Genomic DNA, 22,572 nt, shown 5'->3' with positions numbered 1-22,572 from the left:
TGCTTGTGTTTATTTTATGTATTTGTTCAGCAAAGTCTTGGGGAAAAAATGTATAGCTGCAAAAAAAAAAAAACACTTTAAAAAGATATTTTGATCATAACTATGAACATGCAGCATGATTCCCCAAAAACGCCTCCTGGAGCGTCAATAAGACACCTTTTTGGAAAGATTAGGACCTAAAGAATCAGAATCTGCAACAAAAATCACAATAAAACAAAGTCTTGGTCTGTTAGGAAGAAGTTTCAGTCAAAAAACTGTGTCGTTCGGTTAAAAAATGAAAAAATATTACGTATTTTATGCCAAACGGTTGTCTGAATGGGGCATGCTGGGACTTAAAAATGGCGCGGGAGGATTTTCAAAAGGTTAAAGTGACCACGCAATGTCACACAGACAGCTTTTTGATGCCCCACGGGGAGGTTGTACCTCTTTTCCCCCTCTTACCACAACCCCCAAGTCGTCGTACGAACCCCAAATGAGTTCTGTTTTATAGCTTTTATAACATATTTTTGATCACAGCTATGAACATCCAGCGTGACCGAAGCAAGATTTCCCAAAAGTGTCTTTCGGAGCAGTCGCAGACTTGTTCAACCTGGATAGTTAAGACCCTTACCAACATCCCACATGATAATAACACACCTTTTTGGAAGGATTAAGATCTAAAGAATTGAAATATGCAAAGAAAATCACAATCACTGTTGAAGGACTTTCAGTTTCCAGAGTTTCTGAACGTTGAATAAAGTCAGGCTCTAAATTCTTACACATATTAGAGGTAAAGGGTTTTAAGATATCTCTTAAAATGCTGTCAACAAATCTATCCCCTCCATGTTTATATTACTAAATGTGTATAAATGAGCTCATGAACACGTTGTGAACAAACATCCAGAATACATGTAGGAATGAAAGAGTGAAGTTATATGACAAGTGATGTTTAAATATGCAAATGAGTCATTATGTAATGGTGACTTTAGGTGAATTCATGAGAAATCTATTAAATGAAATGTCGACGTGTGTATTTTTGGATGTTTTCTTTCCTTTTGTCTGATAGAAGACGTGTTGACCAGCGCATGAAAAATGATGTTTTTGGTCGTTGTGTGTCGTCCTGTAAACGTTGTGTGTTGTTGTCGAGGCGTCAGCGGGTATTTAGATCCCATTGCTGTTCAGATTGTTGGACACTTTAAACCTTTAAACTTGTTTGAAGCTGAAGGAATGAGCTGCTCCGTTGAAACGTTGCGAAGCTTCGCGGCGCTCTGCTGCCCTCTGGCGGCCATGACGGGAAACACACGGGTTGAGTTGCCAAAAGGAACATGTGTCAGCTGCACGGTGGCGGACATTTTCACCCGACAGGAGATCAATATTTATCACCAAGATCACAAAAACATTTAAGAGGGATCAATACCAGTGAATGGATTGTTAAGAAATGAACGTATTCGTTTTAAAAGGTTTTAAAAAGAAACTGAGCCGTCGCCACTTCCTGATCGAGTTTGGTGACGTTATTTTCCACTAATGAACAAATCTACTAACTTAAAAGTTTTCATCAGGATGTAAACAATTCAACCTCTGCTCTTTGAAAAATATCAATAAAAAAAAGAAGAAATAAACAAAATCACAAAACACAAAAAAAATAAGTGAGAAGAAAATAATGCAAACTATTAACAGAAAATTGTCAATTAGTTGTAGATACTATCACTCAAAACATATTTGTTTTAACCGTGTGGATTATTAATTGGCGTGTAATAATAAAGCACTGAGCACAACGCCCCTGGCAGACCTCTCAGCCCAATGCATGCTGGGAAACACTCCTTCACACCCCTGAACAGACGAACTGGTACTAAAAAGGATAAATGGGTCTCAAATGATGATGACGATGATGACGAAGAGGATAGTGATGGTGCGTTCATCCGAGTGGTTGGATCCGTTTTTACCGTGCATGCATGAAAAATATAAATAAAAAAGTGAAATGCAGTTTTGTTGCTAGATGGTGGATTAGTCATCTCATCGCTCGCCATGTTTTGTTGTTGCCCACTACGGCGGCGGTTTTACCTGCGACTGGCTCCTCCTCCTCCGACTCTCTTTCTGTGCGCTCGGAGATACTGAAGTCGGAGGACGTCTCGTTGTCGTACGGGCTCTCGCCCGAGCCGCTCTCCTCCTCCCCGCCCAGCGACCAGGGCGGAGCCGCCGCCGTCGCCGCCGCAGCGGGAGCGGTCGGCGTCGCCGCGCCTCCCGCCTCCGAGGCGACGGCGCTGCCGCTCCCGCCGTCGCTATCGAAATAGAACGCCGAGGAGCGCTCGTCCGAGTCGTCGGGGGCCCGGCCGGACTCGGAGGCGGAGGCGGGCGGGGGAGCGGCGCTCGTGGCTCGGGTCGAATAAGGGAACGCGCTCTCTCCAGAGGCCGAGGTTTGAACCCTGTCCCACTCCTGATCTACGCCCTCCAGGGGGTCGGGGGCCAGGGCCGAGCCCGAGGCGCCGCCGCTGGCGTCTAACGCCCGTCCTTCCGGTGTAGGGGTGAAGGGGGAGGAAGGGAAGGCGGAGGATCGGAAGGTGGTGGAGCTCCCGTCGGATGCGGACATCCGGGGATCCCCGACGCCGGGCGGCGTGGCTGCAACAGAAACGGGCAGGAGGGAGCGTGAAGAGGACGACGTGGGCGAGATACGAGCGCTAAGCGGCCGGTCCGCGGACGCCGCGTCAGAACCCGCCACAGAGAGGGAAGAGCGCGGGAGGTCGCCTACGCCCACACCAGAGGCCGAAGAGAAGCCCCCGCTAGAGAAGCGCTCTAAGCTAGCAGAGTTCCAGGCGGAGGACGGGAGGGGCGCGTGGGGGGAGGCGTGCGGCCAGGGCGACGAGGACGCCGACGGCTGGAGGGAGCAGCCGCACGCGGGGTCCACGTCGCTGGCGAAGGGAAACCCGTCACCGCTGACCACCTCGGGCAGAAAAGACTCGATGGCGCTCCCCGTGGCGTAGCTGGCGTCCTCGAACCCGACGGAGAGGGAGCGGGAGGACGAGCCGGCGGTCGCGGAGGAGGAGGAAAGGGTGAGGGTGAGGGCGAAGTCACTGGGGAGGAGAACCGAAGGCTGGAGGGTCGGGCCGAGAGACAGAGAGACCGCCGAGAGCGACGGCGGCCAGGGGGACTCGGACCCGGACGGATCCGGCGCCGCCTGGAGAGGAGGGGTGTCGCTAAACACAGAGTGGTCGCCCGAGGAGGAGGCCGACGAAGAAGAGGAAGACCCGGACAACAAATCACCATCACCGTCACCATCACCATCGCTATCGCTATCGTCGAACCCGACACCGGGGGCGACTGTCCCCCAATCGGTCAGGGGGTGAGGAGGGGGGGAGGAGTCAGGGGGCGTGGGGGTGGAGGGAGAAGCCGGGTCTTTGCTAGGCAGCGGAGCGGTAGCGGCATGCTGGGAGTCCGGGGCAGAGGCGGACAACACGGGCCAAGACGAGGAGGGAGGGTCATGCAGGCAGGTGGAGGGGTCCGCGGTGTCACACAGAGGGGAGGAGGAAGAGGAGGAGGAGGGGGAGGAAGAGGAGGTGGTGGTGGTGGTGGAGGAGGGGACAACAGGGGGGCGCTCACCGTTGGACATCGGCTGCGTGGTGTGCAAGAGAACGCCACTCAACTGGACAGAGGTGGTGGTGGACGAAAAGCGAGGCGCGCCGGGACTCGTGGGCGTCGGTGAAGCACCTCCACCCGAGGACGAGGAAGAGGAGGAAGAGGAGGGCCGGGTGCCGGGAGTTTGGATCCTGTCCACGTCTGCGGGGCGCGCCAGGCCTCGGTTGGTCTCGGCCCGGACGAAGGGCGACGATGTCGTCGCCGTTGTGCCGCTGGAAGAGAAACTTTTACCACCTTTTGTCTTTGAGCCGCCTAGCGTGGGAGAAGTGGACCGAACGCCGCCGCTCGTTCTCTCGGAGGCGGCCGTCGGTCCGAAACCCCCGAGAACCGCCTCCGCATCGGAGCGCGAAGGAGTGGAGGAGCCGGTTCTTCTCGTGGAGGAGTAAAAAGGTGCTTCTCCGGTGTGTTTTGTTGCAAGGGGGACGCCTGGTGGACGCGTGGAGGTACTGCGGGGCCCTGTTTCCGCGGGGCCTAGGACGTGACCGTACTGGGTGGATCTGACAAAGGGAACCGGATCGGTGGAGGTCTTCCTCAAACCAGATTCTGCCGTTGTGGTCGTGACGCCGGGCGGCGGTAAAAGAGGCGGCCTGGAGGTCGTGGCCCTCGGTGAGTCCGTAGGGTTGGAGTCCTCGTAATCCTCGGGTTGGATCGGTTTGTTCCAGGACGGATCGGGTCCATAGTTGCTCTGTTGGAGGGGAGAGAGAGCGAGAGGTTTATGAACAACGCAACAATCAGATGCAGTGCTTGAAGAAAAATAAAAGCTTTTCTTACCTCGTTGTCAAATTCCTCTAAATCCGGATCCAGTGCATTTTCTAGAAGAAAGAAAAAGGCAGCGGTTGCATTATTAGTGACTCAAAACCTTCAAATAGTACTCAAATAATTCTTAGAAAATGTGAAACTCACAAACACAAACTCTTATTGCTACTTTGAGCTTTAAATTTCCCGGACTTGTGTTTATGTTTGGGGTCAAAAAGGGTCAAACAATGTGGAAACATCACGGGAGAGCCGGAAGGAAAACCCCGGGACTCGCTCGTGAAAGCCAAGTGTGCTCCTGATGATGTAAATGTGTGAAGTAAAAGTGGGAGAAAGTGGAGAAGAGGGGGGGGTTGTGCACGTCCCTTCATGCTGGCTTCATGACACGATGCACCTGCATGCAAACATGTCGGAGACATTCAGACTTTCATGCACTGAATCCTCCCAAAGACACAAAGACACAGAACGACTTCAACGAAAAGCAAACTAACAAAAAAAAATGAAATGAATTGCAAATGCCACACATGATGACCGAGCGGAGATACACAGCACACAGGCATGTCAGAGCGTCAGGTGGTCAAGGGGTCAGGGGTCAGGTAGTCTGGGGGTCAGAGGTTCAGGGGTTTAGGAGATCAGGGCATCAGGTGGTCAAGAGGTCAGAGGGTCAGGTAGTCAAGGGTTCAGGTAGTCGGGCGTCAGGTGGTCAAGGGTTCAGGGCATCAGGTAGTCAGGTGGTCAGCACGTCAGGTGGTCCAGGGCTCAGGTAGTCAGGATGTCAGGTGGTCCAGGGCTCAGGTAGTCAGGATGTCAGGTGGTCCAGGGCTCAGGTAGTCAGGATGTCAGGTGCTCCAGGGCTCAGGTAGTCAGGATGTCAGGTGGTCCAGGGCTCAGGTAGTCAGGATGTCAGGTGGTCCAGGGCTCAGGTGGTCAGGATGTCAGGTGGTCCAGGGCTCAGGTGGTCAGGTAGTCAGGTGGTCAGGTGGTCGAGGGTTCAGGTAGTCAGGATGTCAGGTGGTTAAGGGGTCAGGTGGTCAGCGTGTCAGGTGGTTCGGGTCATGGCTCTTACCTGTCTGAGTCACACATCATGGAGACCAGATCAAACTGGTTTGTGAAGCATGAGGTGAGGTTTTACAGTTTAATGCAGCGGGCGTGAGGGAGTTTGACATGAAAGGACTTAAAAGGCTAAAATGATGTGAAACGTCTTAGTGATCTGGTCGAGGTGTATTTGACAGATAAAAACGGAAATGACACATAAACGATAAAACCCAATTTTATTACTGATGATGAAAGTAGCAACTTCCTCTATTACATTAATAAATCTACAGCTTAGTTGCAATTTACTTTTGAATTATGATTAAAAAGTTGTTTACAGTTTTCTAAAGCTGAAAGAAACAAATGTGAAGTCATCAATATTATAGGTCTATTTTTCGATTGGATAATAATTACATTTGCTCGCTAGCATTAATTTCAAGCTAGCCGTGCTAGCTGTCGTAGTATTAAGCTAACATATCTTTATGACCACTTTAAACAGCAAAAGCCTTCTTAAGCTTACGTCCTACAATCTTGTTGGGCTTTTGTGGACTTCATGGCAACGGTTGTGCCATTTTTTGCTGCAGCCAAGACGGCAACGCAACATTAGCTTAGCACAGTACAAACAATGGCGTCTAGATGTTGCAGAGTATCTCCCATTCATGCCAGCTGACACTGAAATAGGATGCAGGGTATTTTCTTTTCTTGGTCACAAGACATAGTAGTTTATTCACCATTGAAGTTCAGTTGAAATACAAAGTTACTGTGATTCCAATGCATGTTACACAAAATGCTGCTGCACACGTGCACACATTGGTCTTCCTGTGAGAGGCAGAAGGAACGGACACCGCACAACGTAAAACAAAACAAAGATGGGGACCGTCTTCATCTTAGGATATATAAACATATAGAGACAGCACAATTGAGAAGTACACAGAGAAACTTGTGAAGCAGTTTAACACAGAAAAAAAGAGTCAAAAAGAGCAGTGTGTGTATGTGTTTGCACTCGTTATTGCTACTTTGCAGGGCCCGGCAACAGAGAGTGCACCAACATTATGGGGCCCTTTTCCCCCGTGGGGCCCACATTGTTCTTCATTTAAAGTGTGTATATTTGTGTGTGTATGTGTGTGTGTGTGTGTGTGTGTGTGTGTGTGTGTGTGGGTGTGTATGTGTGTGCGAGTAAATCCTCACAAAACACACCAAAATAAATGCCCCAGAGTGAAGGGTAGGGAGGATGAAGAGTGAGATAAAGAGGAAGAAAACCACCCAAAATATCAGAGTCAGGGTTCAGAGTACGAGAGGGAGGACGATGACGTAATGGATGAAACACACGACTAATCAAGTAAAACTAGAAGACGACAATTTTAGGATTTCTCCTGAAAGTTGAGCCAGTGCATTTGTTCCCTCATAATTAAGTCATTTTTGTTATATATATATAAGAAAAAAGAAGAAATAAATAATTGCAGCGTAATATAAATACAATCTAATAAATATCTGTACAGTTTCTCCGCTGAATGCTACGCTCGGCCTCAGGGGCTCTTACCGGGGTCGTCGATAGGCATGGCGACCGCCAGCGGGTCGCTCAGACGTCCGTACAGACCGCCGGTGCAGACCGCCACCACCTGGACCGCGTAGCTGGTGTTGGCGAGCAGGTCGTCGAGCATCGCCCCCTGGTGGAGGGGCGAGGAAAGCGGTTTAAACTGCTGTTACTTTCCACGATACCGTCAGAGTTATCGGTCGGTCTCCTTCGAGACGCGAGCTTCGCTGGCGGGTCCTCTCACCACGTCCTGGTCTCCGTCCGTCAGGTACGTGGAGGGGGCGGAGCTCTGCGCGTCGGCCAGCCGGTAGGTGACGGAGTATTTCTCGATGCTGCCGTCGTACACCGCCCGAGGCCGCTCCCACGTCACCAGCAGGCTGCTGAGGTTGTAGGGAACCGCCTGAAGGTTCTCCGGCTCCGAGCTGCACACTGACGGAGAACCGGAGAGAATAAATATGTATATGTCAGTGGCTGGCCGTGGATTTTGTACCTATGCCTACTTTTTAACAACTGATCGCACCTCTGAGGTTGCTAAAGTGGTTCATGTTTCTAGGAGCCTCCTGCCCAGAGGGATTCTGGGTCAGAGTTGAGATTAGAGGAGCAGAGATAATGCAGATGACAGACACTCAGAGGTCTGGATTACCTCAGATTAAAAAGGGGGGTGGATGACAATAGACGGAGGATTGACACACTTCCTCCTCTGAACCTAAAGCTCTGACCTCTGACCTCTGAGCCGCCGGAGCAGCGGCACAATATGAGATGTTCAAAACTACTCCGACACACAAAATGAAACTTACAACCGGTGAGAAACCAAACTGTCCCGATTCAACCACTAGAGGGCAGCGTGAGACAGGAGGACACATTATTAAACCCCAAATATTAAAGAGATTTTCCACATTTCTTTCCCAAGTTTGTGCGTCTCCCATCAACAACTTAGACTGTGATGAGTTATGCATAGGCCCATTTTCAAATATGATAGTACTTTAAAATTGGATTATGATTCAAGAGTTCACTTTAATGTAGCAGCGAGTAAAAGTGGAGCTAAGTTTAACTTCTTTATATACCTAAAAGGTAGCTATGTACGAGGTAGAAAGGTCGTATTTGACAGTGAAGTTTCTGACCTGTAAACAGTATCTGAGTCCTCTGGTCTTTAATGAAAGAACAAGCAACCCCCAAAAAACAGATCAATAACCTCCTCATTACTAATTATCGAATAACAACCAGCGTGAAAATCAAAGTTGACTGAGGTTTTATTTGGGTCACTGGAGTTCTATTCTCGTCCCGCATGTCATTTTCTTTCCCATCATGCCGGATCGCCTCTGATCCATTTAAACCTTATGTCATTACAATTAACCAGAGATTTCTTCACACTTGAGGTTCAAAACCAGCTTTAAAGCTGCATTCTCTCGCCCGACCACCAGGGGGAGACTCCTCTGGTTGTATAGAAGTCTATGCTTCATGTGTCAAAGCTGGATTCTCTCTCCTGACCACCAGGGGGCGACTCCTCTGGTTGTATAGAAGTCTATGCTTCACATGTTAAAGCTGGATTCTCTCTCCTGACCACCAGGGGGCGACGCCTCTGGTTGTATAGAAGTCTATGTTTCGCTCTGCAGGACTCACCCGGTGTGAGCACCTCCTCGGTGCCGGTGTAGGAGGAGAACACCTGGCCCATGAACTGCTGCTGCTGCTCCCTGTAGTTGTTCTGCAGGTAGTCCATCAGCATCACGTAGCCGGCCTGCTGCATCGTCATCACCTCGCAGAACATCTCCAGCTGCAACGCAACGACAAACAATGACACCAGACCGAGGAACACGTGACTCTGTTGAACATGCATCACCCCTCTGTTGTTTCAATTATCAATTAAAGTCCTTTGATTGATTGATTGATTACTTGTGTCTTTTATAAAATGTCCCAATGGTTGAAATGAACCTGCGTGAGAATACTATTTAAACTCTGTTAATCTGTTTAAAAACAAAGTGTAAATCGAAGCGGCTGTCAGGCGGAGTCTCCGGCGTACCTGCTCAGGTGAGCCACGCCCCCTTCTGGTTACGAAACGCCGGTGACTCCGCCTGACAGAAGCGTCGTCTCTGATTGTAAAAGCATTAAAAACTCTGGCAGCTGGAATGTAGACCGGCTGAGGCACGTCCAGAGACGCCTGGGAACCCTCTGAAGACCTGCAGGTGCCCGACCACGATGACTCATTCTTCTTCTCTCGCTGCGCCAATTATTGGTTTCATCAGCCGGTATTTGACAGCATTTAAAAACGTGTGACAATTTTAGTTTAATTGAAAACACCCTACTCGAAAATGTCATCCCCAAACTAAAAAATGTGTATCTCTGCAACCACTATGGCTATTTTAATAATGTTGGTGTTATAATAAAAGGGTATAATGAATATATTTTTTTTTCAGTACATATCAGTCTATATGTTACTGGTTATGACTAAATGAAGAAGTAGATTAAACAGTTTTTATCTGCCATAGAGCCCCTAAACATTTGAACTACAACACAAAATAAAAAGCTGAGATTTAATCTCAATAAAAGGATGAAAAAAATATGCCGAATTAACCACATAGTTATGCCAATTTGTAAGACGTTTGCATTTATGCGTTTTTAGGTTTGCCTTTACGTCGACAAGCAAACGACTTTTAAGACGCTTGTTTTCTGAATGGAGTTTGGCTCAACTGGCGCTCGGCGTCGCTAACATCGTAGCGCTAAAAATAACACCACCTCAGCTTTAAACGCTGCCGCGGCGTTATGGCTCACGCCAAAGACGACCTCTGGTTCGTGTCAGGAGGAGCATCTCAACGCCGACGGACTTGCAAGACTTTCACGCTCAAGTTTAAATATCTGAACTCGAAGCGAACGCGCGAACGTCTCGAGCGGGGAAACTTGACCCTTGATGTCTTTAGTTTGCAAAAGGTTTGCTTCGTACCCGCTATGAACGTTCTTGGAAAGTTAGCGCTCGTATTCGTTTGAGGTATAAAAGGCTGGCTAGGTGTCTGCATAGCTCAAAGGTCCTCAAAACGTGTGTGTGTGTGTATGTGTGTGTGTGTGTGTGACTTTCTGCCATGAGAGTTGTGTGTCAACAGTCAATGAGGGAAAGAGTCGGGTGGAAGATGACGTCTGATCCTCAGGAGGCGTCACACGAAAACCTTTTGTGTGCATGCTTTCACATGTTTGTGCATTTATATTTATATATATATATATGTGTGTGTGTGTGTGTGTGCGTGTGCGTGTGTGTGAGAGAGACTGCCCCAGGCCGAGCGAGTGATTGACAACCGTACAGGAGCAGTCATTAAATCAAACAAATATTGGCTTACAAAAGATCTTTACGGTATTTAAGTTGAGACACACACACACACACACACACGCACACACACACACACGCACACACAACACACACACACACACACACAGCTGCCGTCTCGTTGCCTCACCCATCACTTTTGTGTGTTGTCAGAGCTCTGGTATGATAATTCCTCCTTTCAGCTCCGTGAACGCATCTTTTCTAAAAGGTTGTTTACGGACATTTTCTGTAAATGTGTCACTCGTCTTTTCATGCTGAACAAAAAAAAAAGGCTCCATTTAAATGTCGAGCGAACTGTCGAAATATTGCAGAAAGGAAAAAAGGCAATATTCTTTTGCATTTCCACCAAAAGGTTTGAAGCGGATAACCTCGACTAAAGCTCAGTTTGGTCAAACGGATCTTGGTATTATATATATATATATATATATATATATATATATATATATATATATATATATATATATATATATATATATATGCAAAGATAGCAACAGCAGAATCAGCTGTTGCCAGAATATCTTTGGCAAAGATGTTTCCAGAATGCTTATTTTTGACTGAGGCGTTAAACGTACACATAAAAAAGCTTATTTTTTTCAACATGGTACTTTAAAACCAATTTCCCCGAGAGCCACTCCAAGCTCCGCCTCCATACCAACCAACACAGGAGGGGAAACAATGGAAAACCACGTGATGCTAAAAGCTACCATCACAGTTTGACCCCAGACTATTAAACCTTTTGTAATAGTCAACAACAACAGCAAAACAACCCTTCTGTGACGGTTTAGGTCCACTTCATAGTTTTTTTCGACTGCCTCCTTCAGAACACGCCGGCGCCGCCTCCCTCACCTGATCGTCGGAGATGGCCGCCGTGCTCTTGAAGACGATCCACTCCACGGTCTCGCTGCAGGGCGGCGTGGTCAGGGAGCCGTTGTAGATGAAGTATTTGTCGGTGGAGTTGGGCAGGAGGCCCCGCGGGGCGAAGGGCGGGACCGCGGCGCTCTTTCCTGCCACGGCGGGAAGACAGGACAGCTCGAATAAGCACCACAGAAGAAGAAGAAGAAGAGGGAAAGACAGAGGAGACGGAAGAAGAAGAAGGCCGGCGTACCGTATCTGCTCACGCTGTTCATGCCGTCGATGATGGCGGCGTAGTTCGCGTTGTCGTCCACGCTCGTCTGCGAAGAGAAAAACCAACGCGATGATCTCGTGTCGACTTTTAATGAACCTTTTGAGACCCATAGAGGGTCGTTTTTCCTTCTGTACCTCTCGTATGAACCCCCAATGAGTTCTAATACTTAAATAAAATGACTTTTATAACATATTGTGATCATAACTATGAACATCCAGCATGATTATGAGCAAGATTCACCGAACATGCCTCCTTTATGGAAAGATTAGGACCTAAAGAGTCAAAATCTGTCACAATAACACAAAGCATTGGCATGTTGCGAATGAGTTTCAGTCCAAAAACTGTGTCGTTTGGTTCAAAAATGGAAAAATTACAAAACTTTGTGGATGCTAGGACTTGAAATGTTCGTCTGCTTTCCGAACTTGCTCTATGACGTGGTTTTAGGAACGTGAGCGAAACAGGAAGCCTTCAGGGACCAGGAAACGTGAAAAGAAAAAGCTCCAGCCGTTTTGTGATCGTTCAGGTACTAAAAGGTGCCCATATCCTTTCACAATAATCACAATAAAACAAAGCATTGGCCCGTTAGGAAGACGTTTCAGTCCAAAAAACTGTGTTGTTCGGTTAAAAAATGGAAGAATTCCTTCTTTTAGTAGGTTTTTGGCAAATGATATAACGTTTATATATTCATAAATACATTTATGGACTGTAATATAACATTCACCTTCTCCAATAAAGCCACCAGACGGCCTTCAACAAGACTTCTGGAGAGTTCAAACAGTTCTGAGGCTGGTTGGAGTTTGGCAGAGAACAAAACAGAAACCTGATTCACGAGCTTTTTGTTTTCCCGCCGTTGCTCTCCGCCCAAAACACACAAGCGGAGCCTGCAGCTTCACTTCAGACGCTCCTGTGAGCCGCGTCCCAACACGCCGACCCGGCCGCGGGCGCCGCGACGGCACAAAGCAACAAGAACACGGGGAGAAGTTTGTCTGCGCGAAAATGCACGACGCTCTGGGTGAACTCTGGCTACCGGGAGAAAAAGCACACACAAACGCACAAACAGACGGGAGCTCGGCAATGATCCTCAGCCAAGATGTTGAATCAAACACACTGAGGTATCGCAGGAAACACGCAGTCGGACTTCTTCCACACTGAACACAAAGAGTCACCCGTGAAGTCATTCTGCGTTTGAAACCTGCCAACTTTTAGATATTCGGATGAGCTGCAAAGATCAGACAGTTTACTGAAATGAGAGAATGGTGTTTTTTTTGTTTTACGGTGGTTTTCAGACGAGAGCCCCGTCAGAAGTAGAACATCTAAACCGTTAGCCCGGAGCTAACTGCTGTAAAACCCACGCAGCGGAGTTACCTCTTACCTTTCAGGGCAAAATCAAAAGTGTTTAAGAAAAAGCTTGAGGAGCTTTTTACTTCCTGGTAAAATCTCAACAAGCTGGTCGCTTTTGAGCGGACAGTCATCCTCAGTGTAAGTGCTGAGGTAACGTAAAGCTAATGGCTAATGGCTAAAGGGTAATAGCTTAAGGGTAATGGCTAATGGCTAAAGGGTAATGGCTAAAGGCTAATGGCTAAATGGTAATGGATAATGGCTAAAGGCTAATGGCTAAAGGCTATTGGCTACAGGCTAAGGGTTAAAGGGTTATGGCTACTAGACGTATACAATATTGCAGCGTTGCTACGTTCACATGTTGTGTTGTGTAGCGTGAAGAGGTGCCAACTTCCTGTTGTTGTGCAACTCTTGGATGTAAAAGCAACCCTTGTACATCCCAGGGTAGCTATCGATTAGCTGTTTCACAGTTTTGCTCATTCTTAGCTGACGCTGAGCTAATAAACCACATTAGCTGAACCTTCCACTGTGTGTCAGCTGCTTTACTTCCCACCGCTAACTTCTTCCTCCGCTGGTTCAAATGTCCTCATCTGAGCGAGTTATTAGCATTTCAATGCCAACTGAACAGCTTTGAGCAGTTTTCAGGGTAAACGAGCGTCTGCCTGTAAAGTGAAAGAACACCTCGAGCAGCACGGCCAGCGCTGTGATTCTCCCTCCGGCCTTCATGGTTTCATCCAGCGAGTCGAAGAGAAGCTCATCGTAACAGTAGATCTGCATCTGAGGGACCGAACACAAAATATGATGACAAAGCATGCCCATATGTATATATATATATATATATATATATATATATATATATATATATATATATATATATATATATATATATATTTATATATATATATATATATATATATTTATATATATATATATATATATATATATATATATATATATTTATATATATATATGAATATAAACAAATAAGTATAATATTATATATATTTAAGTGTCTTTGAGAATTTTTAAAAGTGCAATCAAAAATTGAAATATTATTATTATGTATATATATACATACACATATGTATATATATATACTATTCTATAACAATACTATTTGTATTTAGTATGAATATAATTATATTAATAATAAATATAATTTATAATGTATTATTTTAAATATATATTTATATATTATAAATATAATTATATTTATAATAAATATAATTATATATAGAAATATATAATAATATATAGATATATATAATAATATATAAAAACATGTATATATAATATATATATATATAGATATATATCTATCTATATATATATATATCTATATATATCTATATATATATATATATATATATATATATATATATCTATATATATCTATATATATATATATATATATATATATATATATATATATATATATATATATATACATATAAATAAAACCAGAATAACTGAGCTCCAGCATGGTCGCATGGAGCAGCCGGCTCACCTCCAGAGGGAACTTGGCTCCATCCAGACTGTGCTCGGAGCCCTCTGAGGACGCGTTGCAGAGCCCCCAGTGGAAGGTGATGCGTCCCACCTTGAACTTTGACCTCAGGCCGCCGCCGCTCACGTAGAAGTCTCCGTCCACATCGACCGCCACTGCAAACAGAGCGGAGACGTGAGGAAATGAAACGCTGGCTGCGTCTCATTTTATTAAATCATCGTTACTGAACAAAACTTTCTGGAGCGAGACGCGTCCGGCGCCATCAAAGCTCTGAAGACACCGCGAGGCAGGTGACCTCCAACTGAAGCAAAAGGATCGTGAACGTGCAGCAGATCAAAAGACCCACAATGCTCCACTAACGCCGGCGATAGAGCCTCAGACAAGGAGGGATGCTCTTCTCTTTGTTCCACCTGACAAAAGGTCTCCTCCAGGGCAGAAGCTCTCTTTGAAGGTCTGGAGGCGGAGCTTCACTGAGTCTTTCATCTCCTGTAGTAATACTATGATGTATTAATACTCCTGCTACTGCACAATAAAATAATTATCAAATGTAAATATATATAAACATAGCAAAAAAACTAAGACAATAATCTGGACACTAAGGCTGGGAAGACCAAACATAATTAAACAATTAAGAATTATAAAAAGAATTAAGAATAAATAAAGACTGAAGAATAAATTTAAAAAAAACAATAAAAAAAACATTAAATAAAGAAATAAAAAAAGATTAAGGATATTTAATATATATAATAAAATTAAATTAAAAATTAAAAAAAATATTAATACAATTTAAAATTAAAGGAAAAACCCAAAATAAAAGACTTCAGGATTGGCCCATAATATTCACATTTGCATCGTAATGTGAATATCTCACAGTCTCACTCCTGCTCACTTGTGTTATTTTAAGAGTTTAACATCTACGTCTACAATGTTTTGTGCGTGGCTTCTTTTTTCAATAATTCTTTTGTTCTCAAAATCAAACCGGTTGGTCCAGCGCTGCTTCCAGCCCTCGCTTTGCTTTTGGTGTTTTTTTAACACTTTGATCCGCCCCCCCGGCTTTGTTGTGTGTCTCTGTCGTGCGTGTTTGTCTCGCTCATTGTGTTTCCTTCGACCTCGTCTGGAGGCCGATGTTGACTCAACTGATTCCCTCCTGTTGAAACGTGCGTTTGACCTCGTATCAAGAGGCGCGAACCGATCCCTCCATCGCTACACGCTCTCCTTTTTTACTCAATAAGCTGAGATCTGAAACACTAAAGTGTCCGTTTGTGGGCTGATATAAAACCCACAAAAGAAACGGGTTTAAGAAGACCGTCCACCAACATCTCCATTGATAAAAGCCACAACAACAGACTGCTTCTTACCTCCCGTCGCTAAGAAGCCTCCATTTTCTTTTTCTTTTTTTAAAGGCAGTTACCTTGAAAGCACACTGTCGGCTATTGTGTGTCACACCACTTAGGATGGAGAGGCTTTTATAGATTTCCTTTCTCTGTCAAATGAGAAACCGGTAACTAAATCCTTTATAATGGGTCCACTGGATGAGAGGCCCAGTTCCCTACTGGGAGAAACCGTCTCCTTCGAGAGGAATAAGAAGAATCAGCTTAAAAAGTGCTTATTTTACAGTGTAAATACGTTTCAGTACACATGAAATGTATTCTAACTAAATTAATAGTTCTTGGCTCTCCAGCAATATGATTTAATTTTCATTTAAACCAGTTTTAAACTTCCCGTTATTTATTAATTTTTATAATTTTCTTTTTTAAATATATATTTCCTCTTCAAACACTAAAAGGTTGATTTAAAAAAGAGGAAAGAAATCAGAAAAAGTACATTCAGGTTGATCGTGATGTGTTCAGGTCATCTAGTGAAATGTAGTTCTTTGGTGATGAACTTAAATAAATCCACAGGTTTTTCACATGAATATAAAATAGATATTAGAGATGAATTGTAAGATCATTATTATCCAAAACTAATTCTATCATAATTAAAACTAATAATGACAAAATGTATTTTAAATCAATAAAGAGATGATATTTCATATAAAGACACAGCTGATCAGTTTGATAGTCGACTGAATCAAACGCTGTCTTGGCAAAAAGTGGGATATTATTTCCATTTTTTAACGGAAAAACACGTTTTTTGGACTAAATATGCTTCTTAACATGCCAACGCTTTCCTGCATCGTGTTTATTGATGCAGATTTTTATGCTTTAGGTCATAATCTTTCTAAGAAAGATGCACTGTTGGTCTGCCATTATTATACTTATACATTACATTATTACATCAATAAGAAGACTTAATTTGTATTCCTTGTAATTTAAACAGTTGTTGAACTGATTTTACTTCAGATTACATCAAAGAAAATTTAGAATTTTTGATGGTTTCCTGATTGAATTATTTTGGGACGATGCTCCTGGACGTCTCACCCGTCTTGCCGTTGTTCTTGATGGTGGTCCGGCCGCCCGTCGTCGTCTCCCAGCCCTCGAACGTCAGCTTCTGGTACTGCAGCTTCACCTGAGCCAGGTTCTCCTCGATGTTGATGGGGGACTGCTTGGCGTTGCTGCAGGACGGAAACTTTGAGAACCAGAAGTCCTGATTCAGCGTTCCTGCAGGGCAGACACACACACACACACACACACACACACACACACACACACACACACACAGTGTTCAGATAAAGTCCAGCTGCTTCTGGTGAAAGGCAAAAATCAAACCTGATTTTTTCACATGTTGGAAAAAAAAGTCTCATCTTGTAATGAAAGAACTGTGATCAAATATGCAAAAACACATCTGTATAATTTAATATCTCTCACACTAACTAAATCTAATCGAATTACCGCCAAAATATGTTTTTTTTTGTACATCGTCATGAATGTTTCTTTTTAACCTTTCGTGACCTGTGACCTTGCTTTAAGGTTGTTGTCAAGTTGAGTAAAGAGAAATGATTTTTTCTATTTTCAAGAGCAAGAAGGAAACCTACAAAAAATGTGTGTTTAGACCCGATAACGACGCCATACTCGCGTGAAGAAAGCCGATTCATTCCTCTCAATACTCTCCACGATGCAACGTACACAAAGCACCTCAGACTTTGCTTCGGCATCGTTTACTATTTCACCAGCCAAAAGAAAAACAGGCTCACTGAGCATGCTCAGAGTCTTCTTCTCCGGTATTTGACGTAGCGCTAGCGTAGTGCTGACTAGCTGACGTAGCCTTAATCACCATTCGCTGGCGGAGATGTGGACGGAGATGTTTTGTCAAACAAAAGTTGTGCGGCAGACCAATTTTATTTGAAGACATAAAGAAAAATATCTGTTAGAAAACGACGTCTGAATGTGTGTGGACGCGGCCGAAATCGCAGCACCATGGACCGCTTACAGGTGTGCGGTTCCGGGAGCGCTAGCGGTGAGCTAACGAGCTAACAACGTCCAGATGCTCTGCTGCACTCTGGCTTCCCAGGATCAGCTCTCACGGGTTTCTCTCTCTCTCGTGCAGTTCTCATGAGGTCAAAGTCCAAGATGTTTTTAATGTTCAAGCTGACGAAAGCTCAAAAGCAAAGTTCAGCTTCAGGTTTCACTTTGCCTTCAAACCCAAAGAACACGCCGACGTGACGGACGGCATAAATACAGTGCGTAAAGTGTTACAGCCGGGAAAACTAATTATCAGACCCTCGCAGAGAGCATGCACTCGTCGTGTGTGTGTGTGTGTGTGTGTGTGTGTGTGTGTCCAGCAGCTCGTTTTCTTGTCGAACTGATCTACAGCCTCGAGCTCTGAGTTCCACTTTTACTGCCAAATTAATCCGAGCAGCATGTGACGTTCAGATATCCTGCAGCAGCAGACGGCCGTGCGCTGCATGTGGATTTGTTCCCATCTGCTCAGAGTCGGTCTCTTACGCTGCGTCCACAGCAAAAGCGTTTCATAGACTTCTATACAACCAGAGGAGTCGCCCCCTGGTGGTCAGGAGAGAGAATGCAGCTTCAACACATGAAGCATTAACTTCTATACAACCGGAGGTGTATCCCCCTGGTGGTCATGATGGCAGTGAAAACACGTCAACATGTTGCTTTTCTCAATGCCAAAGTCAACCCGCAACATTCAAATCAAAGTTCAACATTTGTCGTTTCTCCAAAAGAAAACGATAAAGTGGAACCCGTCGTTCTGCCTCTCAACAACCTGGCAGGTGAAATGCTGCGTGAAGGTGCAGCTTCGGCCCCGTCAGCGTGATTATTATCATTTGCTTTATCGAAACCGGCTCCAAGCCTGTACGGGCATTTGTTTTTTCCCCACTTACATTACAATAAAAAAGCACGGTTGACTAAATTATAGGTTATGACGACAGTCGTTGAATCTGGGCATTGATAATTAGAGCGGACAAAACCAATAATCGCCCTCGAGCTGCATGTAACTGATTGTTGGTTTATGTATTTTCCTCGGTGGATCTCTGAACCTGAATAACTTTGAACTCTTCAACACTCAACAACCCTGGTGCAAGCTGTTTGCAGCCGTTTCCCTCTTCTGGGCTAATTACGCCTCGTTTCCAGCCAGCTGGTGTGGTGTCTGTCTGCAGGTATGCCGGCGGTCACGTGACTCACCGACCTCGCTCCGATTGGCTGTTTAAAAGTTTCTTCCGACCGGAGGACAAAGAGCCCCCCCCCCCCCCCCCGAACCAGGTCAGACAGGCCTCTGGGTCGGGGCGGATATTAGCATGTGAAAGGAGGGCTAGCACACAGGCTGTAAACACCGCCGACCTCAGCACCCAGAGAGCCGAAAACAAGACAGCACAAAGCTGTTGGAATATTAGAATACATAAATAATACATTTTCCGTTGATTTAAAAAAAAAAAGAGGGTAATTCACACCACTCGGGGGTTTCCTCTGAAGTGTTTCTGTTGCAGGGAAACTAGTTAATAACACGACATGGCTCAGGTCAGGTGACCCCGCGGTTACAGTCTGCAGGAATCAGGAAACCAGAAAACATCTTTGTTGGGTTTTAGAGGTACATTCTCTCTCCTGACCACCAGGGGGCGACTCCTCTGGTTGTATAGAAGTCTATGCTTCATGTGTTGAAGCTGCATTCTCTCTCCTGACCACCAGGGGGCGACTCCTCTGGTTGTATAGAAGTCTATGCTTCATGTGTTAAAGCTGCATTCTCTCTCCTGACCACCAGGGGGGCGACTCCTCTGAAAGTGTGATATAAATATATATAAATTAAATTTGCTATTCTTGCCTTTAATTGCTTTAACGTGCAGAAAACCCAAATCCTCCAATAACATGAAACTGAAGTCATCACGTTGTTATTTTTTTCAACGATTTTTAAAAATAAATAATTAATATTCTGCAGCAGGAAAAAACCTGCCCCATCTTCTCCTCCCCTCTTGATTTCTCAGCAGGAAGTGTGAGAAACGTGAATCACCGAGCGAGCAGCCGACCGGTCCGCATACTGCACGTCCCAGAATGCATTCTGCCTTTGCCTTTCGGCGCGTGCAGAATAAGCAGCGTGTCACAACACAACAACACAAATCACTCGGAGGCTCATCGTCACAACCTGCTGAGCGCATTCCAGTGCAGCTCACACGCAGAGGAACTTTTCCTTTGTGCGTGACTCACCTGTGTACGACCAGTCGATGTCCTCTGAGAACTTGCGTTGATTCCTGTATGCGTATCCTCCAGCTGAGAGAGAGAGAGAGAGAGAGAGAGAGAGAGAGAGAGAGAGAGAGTCATTTACATGTTTATATGAGTATTAATGACATATTTCACTGGATTCTGCACGTCTGTTTATCTATATATATCCTTATGCACCCTGCTATTGGTTCCCTGTACTCGTTCTATTTCCAAAAATGAAACTGACAGAAAAAAATCACAATAAAACAAAAAAGCTTTTACGAAGGAGTTTCAGTCAAAAAAATTGTGTCGTTTGGTTCAAAAATGTAAAAGTTATAACCTTAATGCCTAAACATGGTTGGTTTGGTGCATGCTGGGTATTATTCTGTGCATAAATTTCTGCTTAAGACGTGTGACGCTTTCTAAGAAACCTCCGCCGTCTACGAAAGCCAGGAAGTCAAAAAACGTTGAAGGAAGTAGGAAAAAAAAAGTCTGGCATCTTTAAAGGTATCTCTAAGGGAATCTTTAAGGAAATCTCTAAGGGAATCTTTAAGGGAATCTCTAAGGGAATCTTTAAGAGATCTCTAAGGGAATCTTTAAGGGAATCTCTTAGGGACTCTTTAAGGAAATCTCTAAGGGAATCTTTAAGGGAATCTCTAAGGGAATCTTTAAGGGAATCTCTAAGGGAATCTTTAAGAGATCTCTAAGGGAATCTTTAAGGGAATCTCTTAGGGAATCTTTCAGGAAATCTCTAAGGGAATCTTTAAGGGAATCTCTAAGGGAATCTTTAAGGAAATCTCTAAGGGAATCTTTAAGGGAATCTCTAAGGGAATCTTTAAGGGAATCTCTAAGGGAATCTTTAAGAGATCTCTAAGGGAATCTTTAAGGGAATCTCTTAGGGAATCTTTAAGGGAATCTCTAAGGGAATCTTTAAGGGAATCTCTTAGGGAATCTTTCAGGAAATCTCTAAGGGAATCTTTAAGGGAATCTCTAAGGGAATCTTTAAGGGAATCTCTAAGGGAATCTTTAAGGGAATCTCTTAGGAAATCTTTAAGGAAATCTCTAAGGGAATCTTTAAGAGATCTTTAAGGGAATCTTTAAGGGAATCTTTAAGGAAATCGTTAAGGAAATCTTTCAGCGTATCTCTAAGGAATCTTCAAGGGATCTTTAAGGGAATCTCACAGGGCATCTTTGCATCAACCGTCCCGTCAGGTAGGCTCCACTTTTTTTGGGCCACATTTGGATATTTTGATTCAAAACAGCCCAAACTCACAAACGCACACGGCTGTTTTTCTGCCCAATAAACCAGATCTATGTCTTAAGAGCACGGAGCTCCCCACCGAACGACCTTCCTCTCGACCTCGCCGACTAACTGCGCCCACGCCGGCTCTCCGTCGCGCGTTATAATGAGATGCATGTCAGGAGGTGAGTTATTAACCCGAGCGGCTGTCCGGGCATCTGTCACGTTAATGAAGTGGAGTCAACGCCCCCGGCGGGGGCCGTTAGAGAACGACACCTCGTTAGCATAAAAGAGCGCCGCGGGGCCCCGGCCCAGAAAACAAAGAGCCGGGGCCACATGACACGGAGAGGAAATAAAGAGACGCGATGAGGTGTGTGTTCACAAGCGGCCACGACACACAGAACAACCTTCATTTGATGGAATTTGAAAAATGTACCGATGTTTAGGTTTCTACTTCCTGCCCAATTATTGACTGGTTTAAGTTTTCTTCAGGCGTCCATGATATATTTCTACAATACTTTATGTGGTTCATATAAAACAACAATGCACCTTGTGTCTTTTCTAATGCTTGAAGGGCAGACTGGGTTCATGTTTCTAACAATAGCAATAAGAAAGTGTGGAGAAAGTTCTTTAAGGCCTTTTTCTCGATTTTACAAAATGTCTTAAATGTACCTTTAAAGGCACTTGCATATGAGATACATACCCATGTGTTACCTCAAAAACTGCAGAACAATCTTAGCTGTCTATATAATGAGGCGCCATTGTCCTCAGGCACAAGTGTAAAGTGATAATATGGCCCTAAAGCTGAAAAATGTTAGCTTGAAATTCTTCACATCTCTCTTAAAAACATAACTTTTCTCATGTGGATGAACTGTTTTGCTGATGGAGATTGGTTTATCAAAGGTCTTAGGTTCACAACAGCAGTAGAATATATGAATACAATGGTAGATAAATGTAAATAAATGTCTAAAATATGAACCTAAATATGATCGGCGTTACAAACTTCAAACCGAGAAATCCCTCTGAGCCTATTTTCCAAATTAAATTTCATGACCCAACCAGTTTGTGCTCGGTTAAGATTTAGTCTGGGGGGTAAATTAGGAGATGAGGTTCCCTGCTGTGTGGTGTTGATTCCCCCTGAGCTCTGGATGATAGCGGTCTTAATCCAGGATTACATGTTTCGACAGTCTGCAGAGGCAAGGGGTCGCCTGCAGGGCAGCCCCTTTAGCACGAAGAACCTCCAAACAGGAAGTGGAGTTCTCATGTAAGAAAGCAGGTGTTTCCCAGGCAGGCTGCCGGTAATCTGACTGCTTTAAAACCAGAGAGCTGCATCAGATTATGTCTTTGTGAGTAAAGAGGAGATCACTTTGAAAGTTTGGATCAGTTTGGGTTTAAAACTTCCTGTAGGGTGGATTTTACTGAACAGGAGAACTGCAGACGGAGCAGATGGAAGAACTTTCTACATGGTGCCAATCAATAGCAGGATCTTTACTTAATACCTAAGAAATAAGACATTATGGCCACTGTGTGTGTGT

The 22,572-nt window shown here is 44.7% G+C and overlaps 1 protein-coding gene across 4 annotated transcripts in view; it reads right to left on the bottom strand.

Moving 5' to 3' along the window:
• The window catches only part of LOC137803804 (receptor-type tyrosine-protein phosphatase zeta-like), a 54,654-nt gene that overhangs the window by 13,924 nt on the left and 18,158 nt on the right, over window positions 1–22,572 (bottom strand). For 3 of the 4 annotated variants that reach the window (XM_068602548.1, XM_068602549.1, XM_068602550.1), the window contains exons 2-12: window positions 19,804–19,866; window positions 16,627–16,806; window positions 14,210–14,361; window positions 13,384–13,479; window positions 11,344–11,410; window positions 11,085–11,242; window positions 8,549–8,699; window positions 7,173–7,357; window positions 6,935–7,061; window positions 4,381–4,421; window positions 2,041–4,294 (exon numbers count right to left, since the gene is read on the bottom strand). In XM_068602548.1, coding sequence (XP_068458649.1) covers window positions 2,041–4,294; window positions 4,381–4,421; window positions 6,935–7,061; window positions 7,173–7,357; window positions 8,549–8,699; window positions 11,085–11,242; window positions 11,344–11,410; window positions 13,384–13,479; window positions 14,210–14,361; window positions 16,627–16,806; window positions 19,804–19,866 — 3,474 coding nt within the window. The remainder of the gene's footprint in view (window positions 1–2,040; window positions 4,295–4,380; window positions 4,422–6,934; window positions 7,062–7,172; window positions 7,358–8,548; window positions 8,700–11,084; window positions 11,243–11,343; window positions 11,411–13,383; window positions 13,480–14,209; window positions 14,362–16,626; window positions 16,807–19,803; window positions 19,867–22,572) is intronic. The other variant, XM_068602551.1, reaches the window with a different exon arrangement.

This window comes from Clinocottus analis, unplaced genomic scaffold (assembly GCF_023055335.1).
Source record: "Clinocottus analis isolate CAN_PGR_092001 unplaced genomic scaffold, fCliAna1.0.p SCAF_6, whole genome shotgun sequence".
In the NCBI taxonomy this organism is placed as follows: domain Eukaryota; kingdom Metazoa; phylum Chordata; class Actinopteri; order Perciformes; family Cottidae; genus Clinocottus; species Clinocottus analis.
The sequence above is the reverse complement of the archived record's forward strand: the minus strand, read 5'-3'. Positions and strand labels throughout refer to the sequence as shown.